Here is a 24,595-nt window from a genome sequence, read left to right on the forward strand (position 1 = left end):
GATTTTACTCCAGCTTTTTTGAAATTTATATAGGTTTTCTAATTAAGGAACGTTCTTAATATAAGAGTACTTATTTATGTAATCTTAAATCTTAAGGTTATTCACAACTATTACAAAATATTTGTGAACTAACAAGTCCTTTTTTGTCAATAATACCATAAAGTCCTTTACACTTTGCTCATTTGATTCTCACAATACCTCTGTGGGTGTTCTCTCTTAATGCTGTCTTTGTTTAATAGATTAATTGACTGTGTCCTTTCCAGAATCACACAATGGAAATAGATCCATGATTTGGTTTGAGGCTACAGTACTCATTATAGTACTTCTTACCACCAGCCATTGAAATGTAACTTAGTATTTATATTACAAGAGCCTAAATTCCAGAATTGGATGAAATTTGATTGAAAGCCCAGCTTCTCCATTTAGTAACTTTGTGACATTGGACATGTTATTTAGCCTTTCCAATCCTTAATATTCTCATCAGTAATAGCATTTACTTTATAGCGTTGTGAATGTTAAATGAAATAAATCTCGTAAACCAGACTTCGGTATGTCTAGCATATAGGAAATGTACGTTAAGTATTCTTTTCTTTTTCTAGTTATTCACTATCACTGTTTTTCTTTTTTCATTTAAATATCCTTTCACTTTTTGTCATTTTCTTTTTTCTCTTATGTTCCCTTTCCTCTTTTCGTTTCATTCTTTAATGAAGAGAGTATTTTACTAGTTAAGTAGATAACACAAATAGGATACGTCCTTGTACATTTATTAGACCATCCATTGATTTCAGAAAGAATGGAAATTAGGAAAGATCTGCATATCTACTTTAAATATGTGGAGTAAAATTAAAACACCATATTTTACATATGCCATGTGTTGTTCATAATTTCAATTACTGATTCCAACATCTTGACTCTTTCTTGTTATATTCAAAAAACGTCCTGTTAGAATCCAGAGCGGTTGATCTTTCAACAGACGAAGAGGACGGAACACATCGTTCTTCAGAAAGTAAAGATGATCAGAGTTCATCTTCCAATAGCTCTAGCTCTCTGGAAGAAGAGTTTACATCACTAGGTTGGTAACTTTTGAATATTGTTTAAGAACTTTATTTCTAATATTAGTATTTTTCTATAGCAGTGATTTTTTTTAATTTTTATTTTTTTATACTGCAGGTTCTTATTAGTTATCTGTTTTATACATATTAGTGTATATATGTCGATCCCAATCTCCCAATTCATCCCACCCCACCACCACCCCACTTTTCCCCCTTGGTGCCCTTGTGTTTGTTCTCTACATCTGTGTCACTGTTTTCCTTGCAAACCGGTTCATCTGTACCATTTTTCTAGATTCCACATATATGCGTTAATATACGATATTTGTTTTTCTCTTTCTGACGTCGTTCTGTATGACAGTCTCTAGGTCCATCCACGTCTCTACAAATGACCCAGTTTCGTTCCTTTTTATAGCTAATATTCCATTGTATATATGTACCACATCTTCTTTATCCATTCGTCTGTCGATGGGCATTTAGGTTGCTTCCATGACCTGGCTATAGTAAATAGTGCTGCAGTGAACACTGGGGTGCATGTGTCTTTTTGAATTATGGTTTTCTCTGGGTATATATATGCCCAGTAGTGGGATTGCTGGGTCATATGGTAATTCTATATTTAGTTTTTGAAGGAACCTCCATATTGTTCTCCATAGTGGCTGTATCAAGTTACATTCCCACCAACAGTACAAGAGCGTTCCCTTTTCTCCACACCCTCTCCAGCATGTGTTGTTTGTAGATTTTCTGATGATGCCCATTGTAACTGGCGTGAGGTGATACCTCATTGTAGTTTTTATTTGCATTTCTCTAATAATTAGTGATGTTGAGCAGCTTTTCATGTGCCTCTTGGCCATCTGTATGTCTTCTTTGGAGAAATGCCTGTTTACCTCTTCTACCATTTTTTGATTGGGTTCTTTTTTTTTTTAATATTGAGCTACATGAGCTGTTTATATATTTTGAAGATGAATCCTTTGTCCATTGATTCATCTGCAAATATTTTCTCCCGTTCTGAGGGCTGTCTTTTCATCTTGTTTACAGTTTCCTTTGCTATGCAAAAGCTTTTAAGTTTCATTAGGTCCCCTTTGTTTATTTTTGTTTTTATTTCCATTACTCTAGGAGGTGGATCAAAAAAGAACTTGCCGTGATTTATGTCAAAGAGTGTTCTTCCTATGTTTTCCTCTAAGAGTTTCCCGTCTTACATTAGGTCTTTAATCCGTTTTGAGTTTTTTTGTGTGTGTGATGTTAGGGAGTGTTCTAATTTCATTCTTCTACATGTAGCTGTCCAGTTTTCCCAGCACCACTCATTAAAGAGACTGTCTTTTCTCCATTGCATATCCTTGCCTCCTTTGTCATAGATTAGTTGACCATAGGTGTGTGAGTTTATCTCTGGGCTTTCTATCCTGTTCCATTATTCTGTATTTCTGTTTTTGTGCCAGAACCATATTGTCTTGATTAGTGTAGCTTTGTAGTATAATCTGAAGTCAGGGAGTCTGATTCCTCCAGCTCCGTTTTTTTCCCTCAAGATTGCTTTGGCTATTTGGGGTCTTTTGTGTCTCCATACAAATTTTCAGATTTTTTTGTTCTAGTTCTATAAAAAATGCTATTGGTAATTTGATGGGGATTGCATTGAATCTGTAGATTGCTTTGGGTAGTATAGTCATTTTCACAATATTGGTTCTTCCAATCCAAGAACATGGTGTATCTCTCCATCTGTTTGTGTCATCTTTGATTTCTTTCATCAGTGTCTTATAGTCTTCTGAGTACAGGCCTTTTACCTCCTTAGGTAGATTTATTCCTAGGTATTCTTTTTGTTGCAGTGGTGAATGGGATTATTTCCTTAATTTCTCTTTCTGATCTTTTGTTGTTAGTTTATAGAAATGCAAGCGATTTCTCTGCATTCATTTCGTATCCTGCAACTTTACCAAATTCATTGATTAGCTCTAGTAGTTTTCTGGTGGCATCTTTAGGATCCTCTATGTATAGTATCATGTCATCTGCAAACAGTGACAGTTTTACTTCTTTTCCAATTTGGATTCCTTTTATTTCTTTTTCTTCTCTGAGTTCTGTGGCTAAAAATTCCTAAACTATGTTGAACAATAGTGGTGAGAGTGGACATCCTTGTCTTGTTCCTGATCTTAGAGGAAATGCTTTCAGTTTTTCACCATTGAGAATGATGATTGCTGTGGGTTTGTCGTATATGGCCTTTATTATGTTGAGGTAGGTTCCCTCTATGCCCACTTTCTGGAGAGTTTTTATCATAAATGGGTGTTGAATTTTGTCAGAAGCTTTTTCTGCAGGTATTAAGATGATCATATGGTTTTCATTCTTCAGTTTGTTAATGTGGTGTATCACATTGGTTGATTTGCATGTATTGAAGAATCCTTGCATCCCTGGGATAAATCCCACTTGGTCATGGTGTATGATCCTTTTAATGTGTTTTGGATTCTGTTTGCTAGTATTTTGTTGAGGAGCTTTGCATCTGTATTCATCAGTGATACTGGTCTGTAATTTTCTTGTTTTGTAGTATCTTTGTCTGGTTTTCGTATCAGGGTGATTGTGGCCTCATAGAATGAGTTTGGGAGTATTCATTCCTCTACAATTTTTTGGAAGAGTTTGAGGAGGATGAGTGTTAGTTCTTCTCTAAATGTTTGATAGAATTCACCTGTGAAGCCACCTGGTCCTGGACTTTCATTTGTTGGAAGATTTTTAGTCTCGGTTTCCATTTCATTACTTGTGATTGGTGTTTTCATATTTTCTATTTCTTCCTGGTTCAGTCTTGGAAGGTTATACCTTTCTAAGAATTTGTCCATTTCTTTCAGGTTGTCCATTTTATTGGCATACTTTGTATTTCTGTGGTGTCCATTGTAACTTCTTCTTTTTCATTTCTATTTTTATTGATTTGAGTCCTCTCCCTCTTTTTCTTGATGAGTCTAGCTAAAGGTTTATCAATTTTATCTTCTCAAAGAACCACCTTTTAGTTTTATTGATCTTTGCTATTGTTTTTTTGTTTCTATTTCATTTATTTCTGCTCTGATCTTTATGATTTCTTTCCTTCTGCTAACTTTGGGTTTTGTTCTTCTTTCTCTAGTTCTTTTAAGTGTAAAGTTAGATTGCTTGGGATTTTTTTTTTCTTAAGGTAGGATTATATTGCTATAAACTTCCCTCCTAGAACTGCTTTTGCTGCATTCCAGAGATTTGGGATCGTCATGTTTTCATTGTCATTCATCTCTAGGTATTTTTGATTTCCTCTTTGATTCCTTCAGTGATCCCTTGGTTATTTAATAACGTTTTGTTTAGCCTCCATGTGTTTGTGTTTTCTGTGTTTTTTTTCCTGTAATTTATTTCTTATCTCATAGCGTTGAGGTCAGAAAAGATGCTTGATATGATTTCCGTTTTCTTAAATTTACTGAGGCTTGATTTGTGACCGAAGATGTGATCTATCCTGGAGAATGTTCCATGCGCACATGAGAAGAAAGTGTAATCTGCTGTTTTTGAATGGAATGTTCTATAAATATCAATTAAATCTATTTGGTCTATTGTGTCATTTAAAGCTTGTGTTTCCTCATTAATTTTCTGTCTGGATGATCTGTCCATTGGTGTACATGAGGTGTTAAAAGTCCCCCACTATTATTGTGTTGCTGTTGATTTCCTCTTTTATAGCTGTTAGCTTTTGCATTATGTATTGAGGTGCTCCCATGTGGGTGCATATATGTTTATAATTGTTATGTCTTCTTCTTGGATTGATCCCTTGATCATTATGTAGTGTCCTTCCTTGTGTCTCGTAACATTCTTTATTTTAAAGTCTATTTTATTTGAAATGAGTATTGCTACTCCAGCTTCTTTTTTTTTCCATTCACATGGAAGATCTTTTTCCATCCCTTCACTTTCAGTCTGTATGTGTCCCAAGGACTGAAGGAGGTCTCTTGTGGGCAGCATATATTTGGATCTTGTTTTTGTATCCATGCAGCAAGCCTGTGTCTTTTGGTAGGAGCATTTAATCCATTCACATTTAAGGTAATTATCGATATGTATGTTACTATTACCATTTTCTTACTTGTTTTGGGTTTGTTTTCATAGGTCCTTTTCTTCTCTTGTGTTTCCCACTTAGAGAAGAGAAGTTCCTTTAGCATTTGTTGTAGAGCTGGTTTGGTGGTGCTGAATTCTTTTAGCTTTTGCTTGTCTGTAAAGCTTTTGATTTCTCCGTTGAATCTGAATGAGATCTTTGCACGTAGAGTAGTCTTGGTTGTAGGTTCTTCCCTTTCATCACTTTTAAATATATCGTGCCCCTCCCTTCTGGGAGGGTTGTCCATTTTATTGGCATACTTTGTATTTCAGGTTGTCCATTGTCACTGCTCCTTCCCCCTGGATGAGGCTATCTACATTTTCTGCTGAGAAATCAGCTGTTAACCTTACGGGAGCTCCCTTGTATGTTATTTGTCATTTTTGCCTTGTTGCTTTTAATAATTTTTCTTTCTCTTTAATTTTTTTCAATTTGATTACTATGTGTCTCGGCATGTTTCTCCTTGGGTTTATCCTGCCTGGGACTCTCTGCACTTCCTGGACTTCGGTGGCTGTTTCATTTCCCATGTTAGGGAAGTTTTCTACTATTATCTCTTCAAATATTTTCTCAGGTCCTTTCTCTCTCTCTTCTCCTTCTGGGACCCCTATAAGGCAAATGTTGGTGCATTTAATGTTGTCCCAGAGGTCTCTTAGGTTGTCTTCATTTCTTTTCATTCATTTTTCTTTAGTCTGTTCCATGGTAGTGAATTCCACCATTCTGTCTTCCAGGTAACTTACCCGTTCTTCTGCCTCAGTTATTCTGCTATTGATTCCTTCTAGTGTATTTTTTATTTCAGTTAGTGTATTGTTCATGTCTGCTTTTTCTTTAATTCTTCTAGGTGTTTGTTCTTTCAGTTCTTCTAGGTCTTTGTTAAATATTTTTTGCATTTTCTTGATCTTTGTCTTCATTCATTTTCTGAGGCCCTGGATCATCTTCACTATCATTATTCTGAATTCTTTTTCTGGAAGGTTGCCTATCTCCACTTCATTTAGTTGTTTTTCTGGGGTTTTATCTTGATCCTTCATCTGGTACATAGTCCTCTTCCTTTTCATTTTGTCTCTCTGTGAATGTGGTTTTCGTTCCACAGGCAGGATTGTAGTTCTTCTTGCTTCTGCTGTCTGTCCTCTGGTGGATGAGGCTATCTAAGAGGCTTGTGCAAGCTTCCTGATGGGAGGGACTGGTGGTGGGTAGAGCTGGGTGTTGCTCTGGTGGGCAGAGCTCAGTAAAACTTTAATCTGCTTGTCTGCTGATGGGTGGGGCTGAGTTCCCTCCCTGTTAGTTGTTTGACCTGAGGTGACCCAGCACTGGAGGCTACAGTCTCTTTGGTGGGGCTAATGGCAGACTCCGGAAGGGCTCATGCCAAGGAGTACTTCCCAGAACTTCTGCTGCCAGTGTCCTTGTCCCCGTGGTGAGCCACAGCCACCCCCCACCTCTGCAGGAGACCCTCCAACACTAGCAGGTAGGTCTGGTTCAGTCTCCTATGGGGTCACTGCTCCTTCCCCCCTGGGTCCTGATGTGCTCACTACTTTGTGTGTGCCCTCCAAGAGGGCACTGTTTCCCCCAGTCCTGTTGAAGTCCTGCAGTCAAATCCTGCTAGCCTTCAAAGTCTGATTCCCTGGGAATTCCTCCTCCCATTGCCAGACCCCCAGGTTGGGAAGCCTGACGTGGGGCTCAGAACCTTCACTCCAGTAGGTAGACTTCTGTGGTATAATTGTTCTCCAGTTTGTGAATCACCCACCCAGTGGTCATGGGATTTGATTTTATTGTGATTGCGCCCCACCTCCCGTCTCATTGTGGCTTTTCCTTTGTCTTTTGATGTAGTTTATCATTTTTGGTGAGTTCCAGTGTCTTCCTGCCAATGATTGTTCAGCAGTTAGTTGTGATTCCAGTGCTCTCATAAGAGGGAGTGAGCGCACGTCCTTGTACTCCACCATCTTGAACCAATCTCCTATACCAGTGATACTTATTATTAATAAACTCTAGCGAAGTGTGGGGCAAATAAGTCATTACTAATGATTGTCAGGGGACCAAAATTGGCTGCTCGGTTCCATTACATAACATGCCCACGGTCAGATGGCTTATAAGAGGCAGAGTTAGGATTCCAACCCAGGGAATCTGCTCCAGAGCCTAGGTTCTTAACCACTGTGCTATAATGGGTGATTCATGACAGTATCTAAACATGGTAAGAATTTGTCTGTGAGGATGTTTCAGGTGTAGGATGTAGCATATATAAAACTCTAGGGAAGGGCTTCCCTGGTGGCACAGTGGTTGAGGGTCCGCCTGCCGATGCAGGGGACACGGGTTTGTGCCCTGGTCCGGGAGGATCCCACGTGCCACAGAGCAGCTGGGCCCGTGGGCCATGGCCGCTGAGCCTGTGTGTCCGGAGCCTGTGCATCCGGAGCCTGTGCTCCGCAACGAGAGTCCACAGCAGTGAGAGGCCTGCGTACCGCAAAAAAAACTCTAGGGAAGATAACATAGCATGTGCAGAGAACTAAAAAGTAGTTGTTGGACTGAAAATACTTGGTTTAAGTTTAATAAAGAAGAACAAAAAGAAAGCAGAGGGACTGACTGGAGTCAAATAATACAGGGTTTTAAGGGAACTACTGAAAATTTTATGCAAATAGATGACATGACCATTTTTTCGTTTTAGAAAGATAAATCCAGTTCAGGGGTTGGCAGATTACCACCTGTGGGCCAAATGTGGCCCACTATTTGCTTTTGTGAATGAAATTTTATTAAAGCCATGCTCATTCAATTATGTATTGTCTTTGGCTGCTTTTGCACTACAATGGCAGAGCTGAGAAGTTGTAACAGAGACTTTATGGCCCAGAAAGCCAGAAATATTTATTGGCCTTCTACCTAGCTCAGGGGTTCTTAACTTGTCTTGTGCTGTGGACTCTTTTTTCAGTCTCATGAAGCCTAAGACCCCTTCTGAAGAAAACAAAGTAAAATGTATAGCTTTATAAAGGAAACATTAATTTGAAATATAATTGTTAAAATATTTTTTTAAAGATTTGTAGTATAGTAGTAAGTGCTTTATTAACATGTGAAATAACAGGAACCAGAAGCTCTTCTAATTTTTTTTCTAAAACAAGTTCATAAGCTACAGAAGTAATTAGTGATGAAGCCAGTATTAAGAATTGAAGCCTAGTAGACAAGTGAAGCTTTGTCTAGACTCTAGGTACAGTGCTGTCCAATAAAACTTTCTGTGAAGGTTCTGTATCTTCACAGTCCCGTACATTAGCCACTAGCCACATGTATCTATAGAGTTCTTGAAATGTGGCTAGTGTGACTAAGGAACTGGACTTTTAATTTACTTAAATTTAAATAGTCACATATGGCTGGTGGTTACAGTACTGAACAGTGGTGCTGTAGAAGATGGCAGATTAGACAGTGTAAGGCAGTAATTGTAAAGTGTTGGTAGCATTGGGAACCTAAGGAGAAAATGCAGTGTTTGGAAATATGTAGGATAGTTTTAAATTATCATAGTGCCTGAGGTGTTGCTGGCATGTAGTGCCCTGAAGGCAAGAGATGATAAAGATAAAGAATGTGGGACAGTTTACCAAGGTGAAGAATTGTCCCTCCTCTGATGCCCCTTTGAGAAACACTGATTGAAAGATGAAAACTTGTCCTGTAAGGAACACTTCGTGTTTTGTTTTGTTTTTTTCTTTTTTTCTGGAGAGGAAAGGAGGAAGAAGGAATGAGATAAGTGTAAGGACTGGTATGTAGAAGATGGAGTGCATTTATTTTTTTGTTCAGATGATAGAACTATTAGAATGATCCAGTACTGGAATATCGGCCTTGAGATGTGCACTGTTGCAGAGACTGCTTACCAATTGGGCATGATATTAACCTTTATTCTTTTTTTTTAATTGAAGTATAGTTGATTTACAATATTGTATTAGTTTCAGGTGTATAGCAAACTGATTCAGTTATATATATACTTTTCAGATTATTTTCCATTATAGGTTATTATAAGATATTGAATATAGTTCCCTGTGCTCTACAGTAGGTCCTTGTTGTTTATCTATTTTATGTATAGTAGTTTGTATCTATTAATCCCATACTCCTAATTTATCCCTCCCCCTCACCCTTTCCCCTCTGGTAAACATAAGTTTTTTCCTATGTCTGTGAGTCTTTTTTTGTTCTGTTCTTGCCTCCTTTGTCATAGATTAATTGACAGTAGTTGTATGTATTTATTTCTAGGCCCTCTGTTGTTTTCCATTGATCTATATATCTTCTTTCGTGCCAATACCATGCTGTTTTGATTACTGTAGCTCTATAGGACTGTCTGAAGTCTGGGAGAGTTATGCTTCCAGCTTTCTTCTTTCTCCTCAGGATTGCTTTGGCAATTCTGGGTATTTTGTGGTTCCTTATAAATTTTAGGATTATTTGTTCTAGTTCTGTGAAAAATGTCATGGGCAATTTGATAGGGATTGCATTAAATCTGTAGATTGCCTTGTATGGCCATTTTAACAATATTAATTATTCCAATCCAAGAGCAGGTGATATCTTTCCATTTCTTTGAATCATCATCAATTTCCTGTATCACTGCTTTATATACAGTTCTTAGCATATAGGTCTTTCACCTCCTTAGGTTTCTTCCTAGGATATTTTTTTTTTTTTGGAATTTTTTTTTTGATGTGATTTTAAATGGGTTTGTTTTTTTACTTTCTCATTCTGATATTTCATTGTTAAAGAAGTGGAACAGATTTCTGTATATTAATCTTGTATCCTAGCTATCTTGCTGAATTTATTTATTCTAATAGTTTTTATGTGAAAGCTTTATGGTTTTCTGTATAGAGTATCATGTCATCTATGTATAATGATAGTTTTATCTCTTATGTTCCAGTTTGGATACATTTTATTTCTTGTCCAATTGCTGTGGCTAGGACAGCCAAAACTATGTTGAATAGAAGTGGTAAGATATTTGTCTTTCTCTGTGTGACTGACTTCACTTAGTATGATAATCTCCAGGTCCATCCATGTTGCTGCAAATGGCATTATTTCATTCTTTTCAATAAATGTCACAAATATCATATGATATCACTTATATGCAGAATCGAAAAAAATGATACAAATGAACTTATTTACAAAACAGAGTCACAGACTTAGAGAATGAACTTATGGTTACCAGCGGGGAAAGGTGAGAGGGAGGGATAGATTGGGAGTTTGGGACTGACATGTACACACTGCTATATTTAAAATAGATAACCAACAAAGACCTACTGAATAGCACAGGGAACTCTGCTCAATGCTCTGTAATAACCTAAATGGGAAAAAAATTTGAAAAAGAATAGATACATGTATATGTATAAGTGAATTATTTTGTTGTATACCTGAAATTAACACAACATTGTTAATCAACTATACTCCAGTATAAAATAATAAATAAATAGAGACACAATTCTTATTTGCATTCCTTGTAGAAAAATCAAGTACACGTAGCACTGCTGCCTAGAATCATTACATTTCTTTAAAATGTAAGCAGAATTAAATCTTTCATGATTATTTTATGAGATGGTAATATATTTTTCTCCTTTGACCCATGTACTTGGTAATGTATTGGAATAAATTCTGGAATGTATACTGACTAAGAAAAAAAATGGTAAGAGTGACATCCTTGTTCAGAATTTAGTGGGAAGGCATTCAGCTTTTCACCATTGAGTATTATATAGGCTGTGGGTTTGTCATAAATAGCTTTTATTATGTTGAGATATGTTCCCTCTATACCCACTTTGGTGAGAGTTTTTATAATGAATGGATGTTGAGGTTTGTCAGATGCTTTTTTATGCATCTATTGAGATAGTCATGTGATTTTGGGCTTTCCTTTTGTCAATGTGGTGTATCACATTGATTGCTTTGTGTATGTTGAACCATCCTTGTGAGCCTGGGATGAATCCAGCCTGATCATGGTATATAATCTTTTTTATGTATTGTTGGATTTGATTTGCTAATATTTTGTTGAGGATTTTTGCATCGATGTTTATCAAAGATATTGGCCTATAATTTTCTCTTTTTTTTTGTAGTGTCTTTCTCTGATTTTGGTAGCAGGGTGATGGTGGCTTCATAGAATGAATTTGGGAGTGTTCCCTCGTCTTCAGTCTTTTGGAAGAGTTTGAGAAGAATAAGTATAAGTTCCTCATTGTATGTTTGGTAGAATTCCCCTGTGAAGCCATCAGGTCCTGGGCTTTTGTTTGTAGGGAGTTTTTTTATTACCAGTTCTATTTCACTTCTAGTGATCAGTCTGTTCAAAGTATCTGTATCTTCTTGATTCAGTTTCGGCAGACTGTATGTTTCTAGAAACTTGTTCATTCCTCCTTGGTTGTCCAATTTGTTGGCATATAATTGTTCATAGTATTCTCTTATGATTTTTCGTATTTCTGTGGTATCAGTGTTATTTCTCCTCTTCCATTTCTTATTTTATTTATTTGGTTCCTCTCTCTTTTCTTCTTGGTGAGCCTGGCTAGAGGTTTGTCGATTGTGTTTATCTTTTCAAAAAAACGGCTCTTGGTTTTATTGATCTTTTCTGTTGTTTTTTTGATCTCTATTTTATTTATGTCCTCTCCGATCTTTATTATTTCCTTCCTTCTGCTGACTTTGGGTTTTGTTTGTTCTTTTTCAGATTCTTTTAAGTGGTAGGTTAGGTTGTTTATTTGAGAAATTTCTTGTTTCTTGAGGAAGGATTGTATCACTATCAACTTCCCTCCTAGAACTGCTTTGCTGTATCCCATAGATTTTATATGGTTGTGTTTTCATTGTCATTTGTCTTGAGGTATTTTCTGACTTCTTTTATTTCATTGTTGATGCATTGGTTTTTTATTAGTGTGTTGTTTAGTCTCCATGTGTTTGTTCTTTTCCCATTTTTCTGTCTGTGGTTGATTTCTGCTTTCATACCAGTATGGTCAGAAATGCTTAAAATACTTTCTATACTCTTAAATTTTTTGAGGCTTGTTTTGTGCCCCAGTATGTGGTTAACCCTACTGAATGTTCCATGTTCACTTGAAAACAATGTGTATTCTGCTTTGTTTGGCTGTAGTATCCTGTAGAAATCAATTAACTCCAACTGGTCTGTTGTGTCATTTAGGTCCTCTGTTGCCTTATTGATTTGCTGTCTGGAACGTCTGTCCATTGATGTCAGTGGGGTATTAAAGTCTCCCACTATTATTGTATTCCTGTCAATTTCTCCCTTTGTGCCTGTTAGTATTTGCTTTATATACTTAGGTGCTCCTATATTGGGTACATATATGTTAATGGGTGTAATACCCTCTTCTTGTATTGATCCCTTTATCATTATATAATGTCCTTCTTTGTCTTTATGGCCTTTGTTTTAAAGTCTGTTTTGTCTGATATGAGTATTGCTACTACCACTTTCTCGTCGTTTCCATTTGCATGGAATATCTTTTTCCATCCCCTCATTTTCTATCTGTGTGTGTCTTCCACCCTGATGTGAGTCTCTGGTAGGCATCATATTATGGGTTCTTGTTTTCTTATGCAACCTGCCCCTCTGTGTCTTTTAATCAGAGCATTTAGTCCATTGACATTGAAAGTAATTATTGATAGGTATGTATTTGTTGCCATCTTAAACCTTGTTTTCTAGTTATTTTTGTAGTTCTTTTCTGGTTCTTTTTATTTTTCCTTTTGTAGTTTGATGGTTTTCTTTTATATTATGCTTGAGTTCCTTTCTTTTTGGTTTTTGTGAATCGATTGTATGTTTTAAATTTGTGGTTACCATGGGGTTCAAGTATGTTGACCCATAACTATACTTGCTTTAAAGTGATAGTCATACAAGTTCAAACACAGTAAAAAAATCTACATCTTTAGAGTCCCCCTCTCTCACATTTTTTTATTTTGATGTCATATTTTACATCTTCATGCTTATTCTTTTGCTGTTCATTGTAGTTATAATTGCTTTTACAAAAATATTTGTAATTATTTTTTAATCTATGTACTAGCTTATTTAAGTGGTCTTCAATCCTTTTATATATTGGCTTTCCCATTGTGATTTTCCCTTACCTATAGATTCTTGTTTCTCTTTTATTTAGAGAAGACCTTTCAATATTTCTTCTGGGGTAGGTTTAGTAATACTGAATTTTTTTAGTTTTTGCTTGTCTGAGAAATTCTTTCTCTCACCTTCTATTCTAAATGATAATCTTGCTGGGTAGAATATCCTAGGTTGCAGGGTTTTCCCTTTCAGGACTTTGAATATATCATGCCACTCCCTTCTGGCCTGCAGAGTTTCTGCAGAGAAATCAATTGATAGCCTTATGGTGGTTCCCTTGTAATTAACTCTTTGTTTTTCTCTTGTTACCTTTAGAATCCTCTCTTTAACTTTTGCCATTTTAATTATGATGTATCTTGGTGTGGGTCACTTTGGGTTCATCTTGTTTGGGACCCTCTGTGCTTCCTGTGCCTGGATATCTGTTTCCTTCTTCAAGGTTTGGGATGTTTTCAGCCATAATTTCTTCAAATATATTTTAAATCCCCTTTTCTCTCTCTTCTCCTTATGGAACCTCTGTTATGCATAGTTTGGCATGCTTTATATTATCGCATAGTTCTTACATGTTATCTTCATATTCTGTTCATTTGTCTTTCTGTCTGCTGTTCTGATTGAGTGATTTCCATTATTCTGTCTTCCAGATCACTTACACGTTCTGTGTTATTTAGTCTGCTATTCATTGCTTCTAGATTGGTTTTTATTTCAGCAGTTGAGTTGTCTAATTTTGATTTGGTTCATCTTCATAGTTTCTAGTTCCTTGTTACAGTGCTCTGCATTTCTATTGATAATCTTTCTTAATTCCTTTAGCATTTTTATTACCTTCTTTTTGGACTCAAGGTCTAGTAGACTGGTGAGGTTTGTTTCAGAAATTATTTGTTCTTTCAGGAGATTTCTCTTGTTCTTTTAATTAAGAGTAGTTCCTCTGCTTTTTCATTTTACTTAACTTTCTCTCTATGAATTTAGGAGAAACATTTATCTATTGTGGTCTTGAAGGGGTGTTTTTATGTGGGAGCATCCCTGTGTAGACTCTGTGAGTCAGATATTTTTGGTGTGTGGGCTGGTTTTGGTGTGGGTGCCAGCCATGTCTTTCCTTAGCATTTGCTGGCCATTAACCCCTTGATAGGGGGTGTGATTGGTGTTGAAGCGTCTAGAACCTGGGCTCTATGGTGGGCAGGAACTCCTCTTTGCTCTGAGGCTATCACAGCTCTGTTGGGAGTGGGGTCTGCTCCACAACTGTTGGAGTAGAAGCCCTGAAGTTTGTGTTTGATGAGATTTCATTGCCATTGAGTGCATGCCCTGCCCCAAAGGAGGCGACTGTTGGTGCAAGTGGGGCCTGTATGGTCACATTGAGCCCATGCACTGCCTAGGCAGGCATCTGCAGTTCCTCTCAGACTCAGTGCAATGTTGTGTCCCTTTCTCTGTTGTGTTTCACTCCAGACCTAGTGGTAGGCTCTTTTGTGGCGTGGGCTGTGGCTGGAGGCTAGGGTACTGTGGCTGCAGGATCAAGGTTGTTGTGCTGCTGCCTGGGACCTGGGCTGCCTCTGTGGCACACCTCTCCCAGGACCTGTCCACCCCAATTCCAGCTCCAAGCTGAGGTGTGGAGTGGGCAGGGCTGGAGCATTCTCACCAGGAAATGAACCACTGCATGCTGCTGCCCAGGGCCTTTCCACCGAACCTCAATGCCCAGCCACTGTGCATTTCTGTGATACCACCTGGTGTGCTCACTGACAAAGTGTGCCACAGCTGGACTCACCCCTCCCTGTGTACATTGACAGTGGGCTCCATGTTTCAGCCTGGACCACACCCCAGGCCGTCAGGGCTGTCTCTACTGTCTCCACACAGGTAAATGGAGTCCTCTCCCACATCCTGTCTGCCCAAAATTCAGCACTTAACGTGTTTGTGGTCCCACTTGGCACATGGTTCGGATTGGTAAGTGAGGTGAGGCTTGGGAAGTGCAGCAAGGCATCAGCCACCAGCACTGGTCCCCTTCCATCCTGATTGTTAGGAAGCCAGCATGCCTGCACTCCTCACAAGTATAGTCTAGGCTTCCGCAGCCCCTCTGTCTGTCCCAGCAGATTTCCCAGCTGGCAGGGGGCTCCCCAGGCAAGGGTCTGCCCGTGTGGACCTTCTCTCCTTTACAGATCTCTCCCGGGGCACAGGTCCTGTCGCTTTTTTTTTTTTCCTGTCCTACCCAGTTACATGGAGATCCTTCTTGCAGCTTTGGTTATGTGGGAGATCTGCCTGTTTCCAGTTGGTTTTCTATGAGAATTGTTCCACATGTAGATGTATTTTTTATGTGTTCGTGGGGAGAGGTGAGCTCCTACTCTGCCATCTTGATCCCCCTCGTAACCTCTACTCTTCAGATAGGATGATCTATGTGAAAATTATTTTTGAGTTATAAATCTACAAAAACATGATGTTTTTATTATTATAAAGCAATATGCTGACATTAATTCATCTCATGTCTGACCAACATCTGCTATGTGGGAACCCTTGAGCTAGGTGTTAGATGTAGACAGGACAGGATAGAATTCTCTTCCTTGAACTTATATTTCTTTATTGTAGTTTGAGAGAGGATTAGCTTTATGTAACACTAGTATCTCACTAGTGAGTCCATTGCTTGTGATTTATTAATTAAACCCCACCAAATCACTTGCTGGTGAATTGCTTCAAGTATTTCTGTTTCTGTATTTATACACTTGAATATTTGAACCTAAGTGTATCATCTTAACTCTGGTGACCCATTAAAATCCCCTAGGGGGCTTCCCTGGTGGCGCAGTGGTTGAGAGTCCGCCTGCCGATGCAGGGGACACGGGTTCGTGCCCCGGTCTGGGAAGATCCCACATGCCATGGAGCGGCTGGGCCCGTGAGCCATGGCTGCTGAGCCTGCGCATCCGGAGCCTGTGCTCCGCAACCGGAGAGGCCACAGCAGTGAAAGTCCCACATACCGCAAAAAAAAAAAAAAAAAAAAATCCCCTAGGGGGCTATAAAAACATACTGCTGCTCAACTCCACCTCAGATCAACTGCATTTAGATCCCGTGTTTTGGATGGGAGACTAGTTATCAGATTATCAACCTTCCCAGGTGATTCTAATGCATATAGCCAGGGTCAAGAAATGCTGCCATTATCCTGAGTGTTTTGGGAGGATGAAGAGACACCTTACCTGCATCATTTTCCTGGTACTATTCTGCAAGAAATTCTAGTCTATAAAAAGTAAATCACTTATTTAATATTCCTTGTTTTTAATGAGCTTATGTTGCTTTCTAGTGTTCATCACTTACTGCTTCATAATTAATTCAAGCACTACTTGTTTTCCTTAGTTCTGGTGTCAAGTATATTGATCTATAATTTCTGAAATCTCTCTATCTCTTTCAAAAATCAGAGTATTTGTGTATCTCCTGGCATATGGCGTCTTTTCTATTTATTTCTCAAAGGATTTGGACCAATTTGTGGGAAAGGTTAGAAAATTTTACTCAGTGGCTTGGTATCCCTAATTAATATCTTGAAGTGCTTGAAACAATGATTTCTCTTGCTATTTTGTTTACCTTAGTATTTTGCTTAAGAAACCATTTGTTTCCAGAGTGTAAAGATAAATTTCAGCTTAGATCATGCATGAAGAAACTTGTTCTGAGTGAGAAGAGCCTATATTAATGAAGTTTGTACTGAATAAAATGAAGAAAAAATAAAACAATCCTCTATTAAAAGATGTTGTCCCCTAAGTATTTTAAACCTGGTAAATTACCTGATTATTTCTTTTATACTGTTTAACTTATGTTTATTCATGTGAGAATCGCCACAGGACCTTGGAGGCTGATTTGAATGTGTGCTGGATTTTAGTCTGTTTCTCATTTCCTATGTGCCTGGATGCCCAAAGGCGAGGGGCAGGTCATAGTAGAATGTCCCTGTTACTTTATAAGGCAGACTGCTCTACCACTTATCATTCTACCCTCCATGCTCCAAGAGTAACTCCATGCTCAGCCCTCTCCACATCCCTACCCTGATAATTTCAGAGCTTCTAGAAATGAGAAATAGCCCTCAACAAAAAGTCAGCAAAAACACCTGATGAAGAAGGTAGAAAAAAGATAAATTGGAGTCGTTTCAATATTTTCTGATACTTCTAGATTTGTTTCATTTCTTTAATTTATATTTAATCTCTATCAAAATAATTATTTTCTATTGAAACAGATTTTGAGTCATTATATCAAAATAGTGAAAAAATTGGAAAAACGGTGCTCTTTTCCTTTAAATATGAGGAATATTTCTCTCTGTTAGTATTTTGTTTTCAATGTCCTCCTCTTTGTTTCTTTCAGTAAATATCCCTGATGCAGCTTTTATTCAGGCAGCCTACCAAAAACGTGAATTGGCCAGGGCCCAAGAGGACTATATTTCTTTGGATGTAAAACATGCCTTCACCATCTCTGGTATGAAGAAAAACACTGAATATCCTGAGAGTGAGCCTGATGGTCATGAAAATATAATACCATTTACCCCAAAGCCTCAAACACTTAGACAAAAGATGGCTGAAACAACAGGTACATATTTAATTTATTTATAATAAATGAAAATTAAGGCATTTTTCATTAGAATATAATTTATGATAAAAATATCCATAAAAACATAATGTAGTATCTCCTATTCTAAAGGTTGTTTAAGTTATTTTTTAAATACCAATTTACTGACATCATGGCTTCTAAAATACATGTCTGTATCAAAATGTTATCAAAGGGTACATGAAATAATAATGTTTACTGTTATCTGATCTCCACTTGATCTTTCTTGACAGGTTAAAAAATTTGTAGAGTTTCCTATTTTTGATATTGAAAACTTTTGTTGTCACCTTTATAAGATTTTTTTTTAACATGGAAACATCGGTAGGATTTTGGTGTCATGTGTTAAAATCTCCCCTGCTCTAGTAAAAAGTTTTCCTCAGTCAATAATCCTTAGGTATCAAAGAACTATTTTCACGTTTCTCATTTATAAACAATAATGTTTTACCAAGTTTTTGTCATTTCAAATAATACTATTTCAGAATGAGACTTTTGGTTCCTATTAACCCAGAAATTATTTTTGCATGTTTAGATTCTCAGGTAGAATTGAGAATCTCTGATAAAACCAAATATTGCATTTTTTCCAAGCTTTTTCATATGTGAGACCATCATGTTTTGAGTGAGACAGTTTGGTGATAAATGCAGATTCTGAAGTCAGATTGCTAGATTCAGGTCCTAGGTTCAACACAGTCCTTAGATAGAGGACTGTGTTATGTAACATCCTGATATCTTAGTTTCTTTATTTATAAAGAGAGAGTGAATTATGAATTGTGAAGAAAAGGTTAACACATATAAAGAGCTGCTAAGCCATTTATAAGCTCCCCAATTGCTAATTGCTGCTGCTATTAGAATGGAAAAATATGGAATATTTATACATGAACTTTTTTTTCAAGCAACCAGAAATGAAGAAACAAGTGAAGACAGTGAAGAAGATAAAAAATATCAGGATATTTGGGAACAGCAGCAGATGAGAAGAGCAGTTAAAATCACAAAGGTAATAATCTTTTATGCCATATGTATTAGTTTCCTGTGGCTACTGTAACAAATTAACCACAAACTTGATGGCTAAAACAACAGACATTTATTCTCTCACAGTTGTTGAGGCTAGAAGTCTCAATTCAAGGTGTTGACAGGGCTGTGCTCCTTCTGAAGGCCCTAGGAAAGAATTCTTTTTTTTCCTTTTTTTCCCCCCTTTTTCTTTTTTTAATTGAAGTAGAGTTGACATAACAGTATTATGTTAGTTTCAGGTGTACAAGACAGTGATTGACTTTTAAATACATTATGAAATAAATCACCATGATAAGTCTAGTAACAATCTTTCACCATGCAAAATTATTACAGTGTAATTGACTATGTTCTTTATGCTGTATATCATATCCCTGTGACTTATTTTATAACTGGAAGTTTGTACCTCTTAATCCCCTTCATTTATTTCACCCTACCCCCGTCCACCTCCCCTCAGGCAACCACCAGTTTGCTCTTTGTGTCCATATTGTCTGTTTCTGTTTTGTTTGTTTCATTTTTTAGATTCCACATATAAGTGAGATCAAAGAGATTGTCCTTCTCTGTCTTGTTACACTTAGCATAATACCCTCTATGTCCATCCATGTTGTTGCAAATGGCATGATTTCATTCTTTTTTATGGCTGAATAATATTCAGTTGTGTATATATACCACATATTCTTTATCTATTTGTATGTCAATGGACACTTAAGTTGCTTCCATATCTTGGCAATTGTGAATAATGCTGCAATGAGCATAGGGTTGCATATAACTTTTCAAATTAACATTTTTGTTTTCTTCAGGTAATTACCCAGAGTGGAATTGCAGGATCGTATGGTAGTTCTATTTTTAATATTTTGAGGAATCTCCATGCTGTTTTCTGTGGTGGCTGCACCAATTTACATTCCCACCAACAATGCACAAGGGTTCCCTTTTCTCCACATCCTTGCCAACCCTTCTTGTTTGTTGTCTTTTTGATAATAACCATTCTAATAGGTGTGAGGTATCTTATTTTGGTGTTGATTTGCATTTCCCTGATGTTTAGTAATGTTGAGCATCTTTTCATGCTTCTGTTGGCCATTTGTAAATCTTCTTTGAAGAAATGTCTTTTCAGATCCTCTGTGTATTTTTTGATCAGATTTTTTTTTGATATTGAGGTATATGAGTTCTTTTTCTAATTTGAATATTAACAATTTATCAGATATATCATTTGCAGATACCTCCTCCCATTCAGTAGAGTGCCTTTTTGTTTATTGATGCTTTCCTTTGCTTGTGCAAAAGGTTTTCAATTTGTAGTCTGATGTGATTATCTTTGCTTTTATTGCCCTTGTCTGAGAAGACATATCCAAAAAATACTGCTGAGACTCATGTTGAAGAGCATACTACCTATGTTTTCTTCTAGTTTTATGGTTTCAAAAATGAGTTTTGTATATGGTATAAGAAAGTGGTCCAGTTTCATTCTTTTGCATGTAGCTGTCCAGTTTTCCCAGCACCATTTATTGAAGGGACTGTCTTTTCCCACATTGTATATCCTTGTCACCTTTGTTGTAGATTAATGGACCATATAAGTATGGGTTTATATCTGGGCTCTCTATTCTGTTCCATTGATCTATGTGTCTGCTTTTGTGACAGTAACATACTGTTTTGATTACAATGCAGTTTGAAATATATAGTGTGAAACCAGGGAGCTTGATATCTCTAGCTTTGTTCTTTCTCAAGATTGCTTTGACTGTTTCAGGGTCTTTTATAGTTCCATATAAATGTCAAAATTATTTGTTCTAGTTCCATGAAATATTTCATTGGTATTTTGGTAGGGATTGCATTGAATCTCCCAGCAGAGAATTCTTTCTTGCTTTTTGTAAGTTCTGGTAGCTCCAGGTATTCCTTGCTTTGTGACTACATAACTTCTATCTCTACCTCCTTCTCCACATGTCCTTCTCTATGCCTCTACTTTGTGTGTCTCTTATGAGGATACTTGTCATTGGATTTAGGATCTACTTGGATAATCCAGGATGATCTCATCTTGAGATTCTTCACTTAAATATAACCACAAAGACCCTTTTTCCAAATAAGGTCATATTCAGAGATTCCAGGGGTTAGGATATAGACCTATCTTGGGAGGCCATCATTCAACCCACTATACCATGTACATTATGTTCTTTTCCCACTAGATTATAAATAGTTTCTACATATTGCAAGTCCCTTCAGGGAACCATCTTTTTTACTTTTAATTTTACAGTTATATGGTAGATGCCTAAATGTGAAGTTCAAACAAATAAATAGTGAGGGTTAAAACAAAACTAACAAACAAAAAAAAGTATTATACTTGGGGTGGAAAGTCCTAGATTTGGGTTGTGGCTCTACCACTAAAATACACTCTCCCTGAAGTCAAGAATTATTAACTACGTTTTTCAGTGTTATATCCCATAGTGCCTAATATTGTGAGAGCTCAATAATTATTTGTATGACTTTGAGAAAATAATTTCATTTTTCTAAATCTCAGTTTTCTCATCAATAAATTGGGAATAATAAAGTGGGAATGATAATGTTACCTACCTGAGTAGGTGGCTGTAAGGCTCAAAGTTATAATGGTCTAATCTAAGTCAAAGTGCTTATAAATTGTATAACAAATGCAAGTTTTATTTTTAATCTTTTTAATAGGAGTACTTTGAAAGATTTTTTGTTCTTTTAAGCAAGAAAGTATTGTACGATCTTCATGTTATTAAAACTAAAAAGCTAAGTAAAAGTAAGCCTTCAGTTACAATTTAGAAGTCTTTGAGCCATTTTTTTTGTTAGTTATTTGCAATCTGAATTTTTTTGCTATTAGTAAGAACTGGTAAATATTTGCTTGGTTTTTTTCCTTCCTTTTTTTTTTTCTTTCTTTTTTTCAGATGTGTGTTTTTTTGAACTTTTCTCTTAAGGTAATGGCCAAGCATGGTATTACTAATAAAGAAGATGAACATTTTTATGGCACTTACTACATTTTTCTCTGTTGTCTTCTAGAGAAAATTTAGATCACTCTGTAACACCACTGTTATTATGGGAATGTTTTACCCTAATCTTGCCAGCTTTAGGTATAAGTTCCCTTGGTGAAAATGGAATCTCAAGTTTATTTGATTTGCATTTTTATTACTGATGTGGGTGCATTTACTGATTTCTTTATTAAAGATTTACTGCATGCCACTGTACTCATTTCCTGTGACTGCTCTAAGAAATTACTACAAACTGAATGACTTGAAACAACCAAATTCTATTTTCTCACACTTTTGGAGGCCAGAAGTCTAAAATCAAGGTGTTGATATGGCTACACTCCTTCCAAAAAGCTCTAGAGGATAATCTATTCCTTGACTATTTTAGCTTCTGTTGGCTGTTGGCGTTCCTTGGCATATAGCTGTATCTCTCTACTCCATCTTCACGTCACCTCCTCTTTTTGCATCCCAAACTCTCTCTCCTTCTTTTCTATGAGGCTACATGTAATTACAGTTAGGACTCATTTAGATAATCCAGGATAAGCTCCTATTCTCCAGAACCTGAACTTAATCACATCTTTTGCCATATAAGGTAATATTCATTCACAGGTTTGGGATTTTAGAACCTGGGCATATCTTTTGGGGATCACCGTGTAGCCCCTATAACTACTTAACAGTGGTAGACAAAAGCATGTACAATCTTTGCAGGGGAGAGACAGCTAAACAAAATAATTATAGTAAAATCTTACAAGGTTCTGTGACAGAATTCTGTACAGGGTTCTGAAATAGCACAAAGGAACAAGTGAGTGGTCAGTTTTGTAGGCGAGAGGGTGGATGGGAAAAGCCTGTAAGTAAATGGTCAAATTTGAATGAGTCTTTGAAAGATGTTTATGATGTAAGGGATTTGAAGCAAAAGAGGATATCAGGGGTGAAGACATGAAGTTTGAAAAGGTCTGGTTAATTTGGGAATTTGTAGGTATGATTCGACCTGGATAGGAGACTTGGTAAGAACTGATATGAGAAATGATGGAGTCTCGTGGAAAATATAAAAAGTATAGTTTAGCCATTGAGTTGACTAATTATCTGGTCCACTTCTTCACATATCCTTTTCTAAAAGAGGTTCTTCAGAACCTTTTCAGCATTCTAAGCATGATGGTGATGAGTGAGTTACGATGAGCCAGAGGACAGTAATATGAAATGTACTGAGTTACAACATGTATTAGCTAGGAATACATTCCTCTGCAATTAACAGAAAACCCAAATAATGGTGGCTTAAAGAAAATTAAAAGCTTTACCTAGAAACCCACCAGCAGACTTCCATTTGCTTTCCTTTCATTAGACTGGAGTTAGGTGGCAACATCTATCATGAAAAACCAGTATTTGGTTTGTTGTTTTAATTTATTTTACTGAAGTATAGTTTATTTACAATATTGTGTTAATTTCTACTGTACAGGAAAGTGATTCAGTTATACATATATATACATTCTTTTTCATATTCTTTTCCATTATGATTTATCACAGGATATTGAATAGAGTTCCCTGGGCTATAAAGTAGGACCTTGTTCATTATCCATTCTGTATATAATAGTTTCCATCTGCTAATCCCAAACTCCCAGTGTACCCCTCCCCCACTCCCCCTTGGCAACCACAAGTCTGTTCTCTATGTCTGTGAGTGTGTTTCTGTTTTGTAGATACGTTCATTTCTGTCATATTTTAGACTCCACATATAAGTGATATCATATGGTATTTGTCTTTCTCTTTCTGACTTACTTCACTTAGTATGATAATATCTAGGGCCATCCATGTTGCTGCAAATGGCATTATTTCATTCCTTTTTATGGCTGAGTAGTATTCCATTGTATATATGCACCACATCATCTTTATCCATTCATCTTCAGTGGACATTTAGGTTGTTTCCACATCTTGGCTATTGTAAATAGTGTTGCAATGAACATTGGGGTGCATGTATCTTTTTGAATTATAGTTTTCTCTGGATGTATGCCCAGGAGTGGGATTGCAAGATCATATGGCAACTCTATTTTTAGTTTTTTGAGGAACCTTCATACTGTTTTCCACAGTGGCTGCACCAATTAGCCTTCCCAACAACAGTGTAGGAGGGTTCCCTTTTCTCCATACCCTCTCCAGCATTTGTTATTTGTATACTTTTTAATGATGGCCATTCTGACTGGTGTGAGGTGATACCTCATTGTAATTTTGTTTTGCATTTTTCTAATAATTATCAGTATTCAGCATCTTTTCTTGTGCCTGTTGGACATCTGTATGTCTTTTTAGAGAAATTTCTATTTAGGTCTTCTGCCCATTTTTCTATTGGGTTGGTTTTTATTGTTACTGAGTTGTGTGAACTGTTTGTAGATTTTGGAAATTAAGCCCCTGTCGGTTACATCATTTGCAAATATTTTCTTCCAGTCTGTAGGTTGTCTTTTCATTTTGTTTATGGTTTCCTTTGCTGTGCAAAAGCTTATACGTTTGATTAGGTCCAACTTGTTTATTTTTGCTTCTATTTCTGTTGCCTTGGGAGACTGACCTAAGAAAACATTGGTATGATTTATTTCAGAGAATGTTTTGCCTATGTTCTCTTCTAAGAGTTTTATGGTGTCATGTCTTATATTTAAGTCTGTAAGCCATTTTGAGTTTATTTTTTTGTGTATGGAGTAAGGGTATGTTCTAACTTCATTGATTTACATGTGGCTGTCCAACTTTCCCAACACCACTTCCTGAAGAGACTGTCTTTTCTCCATTGTATATTCTTGCCTCCTTTGTTGAAGATTAATTGACCATAGGTGTGTGGGTTTATTTCTGGTCTCTCTCTTCTTTTCCATTGATCCATATGTCTGTTTTTGTGCCGGTACCATGCTGTTTTTATTACTGTGGCTTTCTAGGATTGTCTGAAGTTTGGGAGGGTTATACCTCCAGCTTTGTTCATTTTCTTCAGGATTGCTTTGGCAATTCT

General features: G+C 36.8%; 1 protein-coding gene across 8 annotated transcripts in view; it reads left to right on the forward strand.

The window, feature by feature from the left end:
* Positions 1-24,595, forward strand: part of GCFC2 (GC-rich sequence DNA-binding factor 2) — a 73,153-nt gene that overhangs the window by 3,743 nt on the left and 44,815 nt on the right. For all 8 annotated transcript variants that reach the window (XM_089922916.1, XM_089922918.1, XM_089922919.1 and 5 more), the window contains exons 2-4: positions 947-1,072; positions 17,417-17,638; positions 18,547-18,647. In XM_089922916.1, coding sequence (XP_089779042.1) covers positions 947-1,072; positions 17,417-17,638; positions 18,547-18,647 — 449 coding nt within the window. The remainder of the gene's footprint in view (positions 1-946; positions 1,073-17,416; positions 17,639-18,546; positions 18,648-24,595) is intronic.

Source organism: Delphinapterus leucas, chromosome 13 (assembly GCF_059928025.1).
Source record: "Delphinapterus leucas isolate spDelLeu-1000000601 "Yukka" chromosome 13, BTC_Dleu_Yukka2, whole genome shotgun sequence".
Lineage (NCBI taxonomy): Eukaryota > Metazoa > Chordata > Mammalia > Artiodactyla > Monodontidae > Delphinapterus > Delphinapterus leucas.